This window comes from Malurus melanocephalus, unplaced genomic scaffold, assembly GCF_030028575.1.
Source record: "Malurus melanocephalus ecotype Western Australia unplaced genomic scaffold, MMel_1.1 scaffold_112, whole genome shotgun sequence".
NCBI lineage: Eukaryota > Metazoa > Chordata > Aves > Passeriformes > Maluridae > Malurus > Malurus melanocephalus.
The window spans coordinates 169,039-175,038 of NW_026623344.1; the positions used below are offsets into that span (position 1 = coordinate 169,039).

A 6,000-nucleotide genomic window follows, 5' to 3' on the forward strand; every position below is an offset into this window, starting at 1 on the left:
TTGGAAATCTTTTTCAAATGATTTCTGCTGAACTTTATGTGCATTGAGCACCAGCTGCAAGTAGAGATTTGCAGGTGGTTTAGCTGTTACTGTACTTAAATCTTGTTCTAGTTTTCCTGGCATGCATGGATTTTACAACACTGTGAGAAAAGCAGTTTCTCTTCCAATTCACAGCTTGCTTTAATGTGAAAGGTTATCCAGGCAGTCTACTTTGTTGTGGAAGCACAGCTCTAGCTATTGGGAATAATTCATAAGGAGATGGAATTAGAGGGAGGAATCTGCTCTAAAACTGCTTCAAATTAACTTGAAGGAAGTGGTGAAAATCCTTTTAGCTCATCCGTGCATGCGTTAGTGGAGATGGTAGGAGGTTGATTGGTTCTGAAATTGCTTAGACCTCWGTTGTGGCAGGGGTTGTACCAGTGGCAGAACTGCTCTAGGATTCCAGCCCTGTGCTGCACTTTGCTGCTGTATTGTGGTGTGCTGGTTTGTGTTGGACATCATGAGCCTAAAATCAGCTTTAAAAAAGAAAGGTTTGCTCAGAGCAGTTTTGTGGACGTGCACTGTTACACTGAGATAGTGATACCTCACATAGAAACACACATTTTGCATCACTGACAAGCATTAGGATGTGGGATTTGAATGGTGACTGGCTAAATGGCATAGTAAGTTSATGTGGTCCACTGTCAAATGAAGAAAAAAAGTGTAATTATCAGAGGGATTCATTTGAAAGGTGAAAAATTGGAAGAAGAAACTGCTTTGCTGTCTGAAAACAGGCATAAATGATGTGGCTTCATTGTTTTATGCAGCATAAGAATAATGTCAGCACAGTGCAGTATCTTTCAGGACAGATATTCTAATAAAAAGAATTTCTGAGCAGTTACTGTAGATACCTTTCATGTCCTCTGAAAAGGCACATCCTTTCATTTATATATACTCTTTTTTAAACACATCMTTTTCTTTGTAGATATGGAGAGATTTAGAATCCAGGCATTAATAAAACCTTTTTGAAGAAAGGTTTTAAAGGTGCTTGCSGTCCAGAATACACCTTTGACTTGATTAAGGTTTTTTTTCTGCTTGCTTTTTTTTTGTTAGAGTCAAATTATTTGTACTTTAATCATCTGAACTGTTAGATGGAAAAAGCTAAGTCTTTCTAGTTAACCTAAGGAACAGATATTACACGCTTTGAAAAACGTAACTTATAGGTTACCCTGTCATGCCACCCCCAAYCTTTGAAATGGCTTGAATTAATTCTCTGAAATATGTGAACACTAAACTGTTCTCTGTTTTGAGCTCTTTTAGGTATTTTTGTTCAGTGACTACCTGTATTTTAAGTAGTTACATTGTTTTGATACATTGAAACTTTGTAAGAAATAAGGAATACGGTGAGATGCCTCCAATTTACAGTGTGAAATTGTTTTCTTTTTCCAGAAGAGGTCAGCAGAACTCCATTTCTCATTTGAGGCAACTTTGATGCRTGTTCCCTTTAAATTTCCATTTTATTTCTGGCACAGGGCATGAAATATTGAAAGTATAGTAAGAATATTTCCAAATAAAGGTGTATTAAGCATACATGTTCTGGGTGAATTGTGCTTTTCACTTAAAAACGTAAATGGATTTAAGTTCTATGCACAACAACTTTCAGAGCATATTTACTGCAGACACACATCTTTTAAGGAGTTTGTAACAGTTTGCTTTCTATTAACGTCTAGTTGGACATGAACAACAGCTTTTGAGCAAAAAATCTGGAATTTGGTTTTAATTATGATTTATGTAATTGTTATAGGTAATAGCTAAAAGAAAAGAAGATTCTGGGAAAATAAAACTCTTGCTTCACTGGACACCAGAGGACATGTGAGTATATTGYTCAGTGATATGTTTTAAATGGGGGAAGGATTTACAGTGGCTTCAGTGAACTATTACTAAGTTATTTTGTGCTTTTGAATATTTGAGTTAAAGCGTTTTAAAAATGCTTTTTTTTTTCTAAAAGTAATTTAGAAATTTAAAAATTAATAACCATGAGTTTATTGATTTTTGCTTTAACTTTCAAKTCTTTAGACTCTAATCCCAGTTCAGGTAAATTTGCATCTGTATTTTTAATGCATTTTGTCAAAAGACTCAATCTTGAGAGACAATAGCTAAAGTATCTTATAAAATATGCTCTTTTTTTGTTCCTTTTAGGATGGATAGTATACTATATATAACATCACTCTGAAATGATTCATTCTAAAATGTTACAGATAAAGACAGTTAAATGCATTTTAAGATAAGCCATAAGAAGTATGCAGCACTGCGAGCATGAAAAAGAAATAAAAAGAGTTATTTTTTTTTTTTAATGTAGAGTCAAATGAGCTAGAAAAGAGTAATTTTTTTTTTTAATGTAGAGTCAAATGAGTTAGTTGCTCCTGTAGACAAATTCAGTATTAGAATCCCTGCGTGGGAGAAGACAGGACGTTCAGTAATGTTCAGACATTGCCGATGGAATGTAGCTGGGGTTGGTCAGGTCAGAGGGATAATGTGTGTGAGTTACATTGCTGCTGGTTGCACCTTGATTGGATAGGACAGAGTGTGTATTTCATGCACTGAATGATGTAGTTTTGAATTACTGGATATTCAGTAGATTGAATTTGATCTTGATTATCCTATTTATAAGAGCAAATGCCAAGGTGCCCTGGCACATGCCATCAGTCTGTTTTACACTGTCAGGGTACTCACATTTAGAAAGTGCAATGCAGTTATGGGGATTCCTTTCCACTTCACTGAGCTGTTCATCAGCCTTCCAGATGGAGCTGAGAGTGATGATTTAACTTCTTCTACTCTGAATCCTCTTGAGAAACTGTTAGAAGTGCTCCAGGTTGTCCATACATTAATGTTCATACATTTTTTTTTTAGGAAAAGTAAATACTAGTCTTTAACTCATTTCTTATACAACAGGGAAATGAATTTTATTGGGTTGTGTGGGAGGGGGTGTTCTGTTGTATTTGGGTTTTTTTCCTTAAGAGCAGTAATTTTTTATTGGTGGCAGTAAATGARCTTACTGAGTTGTTGTCTTTTTGTGTATTTCAAATAGTCTCTGTAAGTGAAAAGTTTCCTTATTTGCTGTTTGCARCTTGAGTATATAGTTTCTACTGAAAACGTTTTCCCAATTGGTTGTCCAAAAACTGATTTTTGGCTTTAAATAAAAAAACTTCTGTGGTGTTTTTCCACCTTTCATAATCCATAAACCTTAGTGGATGATGTATGGTTTGGCTTCTGGGTTGTTCTCCCTCCCTCTGTTTTTTTTCTTTTTTCTTTCTATCTTCATCTGAAAAGTTTCATTAGAGAAGCTAATTTTCCTGCTGATTAGAAGTTCTTGGTTTATTCATGTTTTAAATAGATTACCGAAAAAATTGAATTTAATTTGTAGCCAACATTCAAAGTGAAACCTGCAAAATATAGATTCAGTGAAATAATGGGTAAAAGTCTAAATTTGCATTTAGCTTTGATCAGATAAAGTGCTGTTACATTTAGTTTTCAGTATTGGGTTTCTRAATTTGAAACCTGATTCAAAGGTTTCAACACCTTAATTACAATGTAAACTCTTCCCCAACCTGAGGTTAGTCTTTGACTGCTAGGATATGTTGAAAATTGTAAAAACGCCACCAAAAACCCAAAGGAGAAGATAATCAAACAAATAATTTCAGCAAAATTGGAGCATTTTGCCAATGAGACCTTTGAGCTTGGAGCAAGAAATTTAGTGTAACTCAAAACTCAGTGCCTGCAGTATATTCTGTCTTGTAATTAAACAGAATCAAAGATYTTTATGCCCAGTAAAATAAGGTATTTCCAAAGATCTTGTTGTTTTTTTTTGTTATCCATTTTCACATTAAATTGGAGAATGTGGTTCCATTATCATTGTATGCTAGGAATATACTTCTGGAATTATCTAAATTCTGTTCAGGATGTTTTTCACACTGAGAACTTGAAAAACTTTGAAGTATAACATGTAAAGGTTGTCTGCCTTTCCTCGCTCCAATGAAGATGTTTTTTAACCAGGGAAATGTGAAAATTGCTTCATGTGTACTAGTTTACCACATAATTTTATGGTAAGAAAAACAGTTGATCTTTTTTGAATATTTTTATTTTATTTATTTRTTCATAGTCTGCCTGATGTGTGGGTAAATGAAAGTGAGCGACATCAGTTAAAAACTAAAGTAGTTCATTTATCAAAACTACCAAAAGATACTGCCTTGCTACTGGACCCAAACATATACAGGTAACATCTTAATTTTGAAACTTTCTTTGCTTGAATGTAATCTTAAGCCTCACTTAACTTTTTGACGTTGGAAAATCAGGATTGCTAATGTATTATAGACCAGATCAGGGAGCCTTGGTACTGTAAACGTCCAGGAGTTAAGTTCTGAGGTCTTAAGTTATTTCAGAATTACTTCTTGAACTAAACTCTAGTTACTGAGAAACGGGGAATGTGTATTTACCAAGTGTATTTTACTTTTTTGTGCTTGGTGTACAGAAATTCTAGTAAAGGAGGTACATACAGTGGAATCCTGAAAGATCACTTCTGTTAAGATCACATACTGGTTTGTATACCAATTTTTTTAAAGTCCAAATTTATCTTTCCATATTATATTCAGCTGTAATACATGCAGTATTACCTTGAAAATTGTACTTGCATTCAAGTACTGTTACTTTTTTAATACAAGATTCTTTATAGGGGGCAAAAGGGAAAAATCCATGTTACTTGTCTTTAAGCCACTTTCACATTTCTGTTTTTAGGCCCTCAGATTGGCTTCTAATTCATCTGGTTTCTAATAATTTCCTGATTCTCACCCCCTTCCTTTATTACTGCTCTCCCATGATTATCAGTACCCACAGTTCTGTGTGTACAGTTTTTAAAGGTAATCTGAAATGCTTAATTCATTCTTAAATTTTGAACATTCCCAGAGACATATTTATGTGATTATATTAAAAATCCATGAAAATGGGTTGTGGAAAGAAAGTTTATCATAACAGAAGTTCAGTGTTCCGATGTTTCTTCCTTAACATCCAGTGACCAAGAGTCTCAAGGAGTAAATAACACACTAATATGAGGTCTTTCAATGCAATAAGCCTTTCAGTTCACCTTTAATATTCAGTGTATTTYACTAATCAAATTAATGAAAACTTGCTTTACAATATGAAAACAAATCCTACTGTATTTGCTATCTTTRTAAATGTAGCTATTTTAAATATTTACCTTAGTCTATGATGTTGATGGTAAAATCATGAAAATGTTACAGAGAAATTGGATTGTGTGTTTTAAAACTGCTTAATATAGTGACTGTTTTATAATCTAATTGACATGTTAATAATTTTGTATTGATTTTGACTTTTCAAAACTTGATAAGATTAGTTTGCTTTGAAAGTTAAAAAATAACCTTTTAAAATAAAAATATAATGATCTCTGGGATAAGTCCTTGGAGAAAAATTAGCAAACCTTTCTGTCTTTCCCAAATAAAATTAGGATACCCACATTTAGTGTGGTACTCGATTTTTGGCAATATGGATCAGTCTGAGATTGAACTGAGCTTTTGGGACCAGCTGAGGSAGTTTAATGATATTAATTTAAAGACCAAAACTTTGCAAGAGGTAAAGGTGGTTAAAGAAATTTAGTSCAGTGACAGCTATTAATATTGTGCTAAAATGTCACGCTTTACTAGAAAGTTTGAAATTATTATCTGAAATGTATGCTTTTATAGGAACATCTGAAATGGCTCTGGGTTTAATCAAATGGAAATAGATTTTGTATAGAAATGATTTTGTAGTATATTCAGCTGACTACTATGGACATCACACGGTCTTAATGTAAAGCTGTACCATCTTCTTTTACAGAACAATGCCCCAGAAGAGGTTGAAGAGGTAAAACCAAGCAAGTGGGGACACCTGCAGTCTTAGTCACTGACAATGGATTTAGAAATAAAGTTGCACATTAGTCAAATCCCATCTTTTTTTTTTTTTTCCTTTTTT

General features: G+C 33.6%; 1 protein-coding gene across 1 annotated transcript in view; it reads left to right on the forward strand.

The window, feature by feature from the left end:
- AEBP2 (AE binding protein 2) overlaps nt 1-5,985 on the forward strand; it is a 48,270-nt gene extending 42,285 nt beyond the window's left edge. Inside the window, exons 8-11 of the mRNA XM_057369538.1 lie at nt 1,784-1,851; nt 4,139-4,252; nt 4,508-4,574; nt 5,866-5,985. Of these exons, the coding sequence (XP_057225521.1) occupies nt 1,784-1,851; nt 4,139-4,252; nt 4,508-4,562 (237 nt within the window). The 3' untranslated portion in view covers nt 4,563-4,574; nt 5,866-5,985. The remainder of the gene's footprint in view (nt 1-1,783; nt 1,852-4,138; nt 4,253-4,507; nt 4,575-5,865) is intronic.
- Nucleotides 5,986-6,000: the final 15 nt, after the last annotated feature.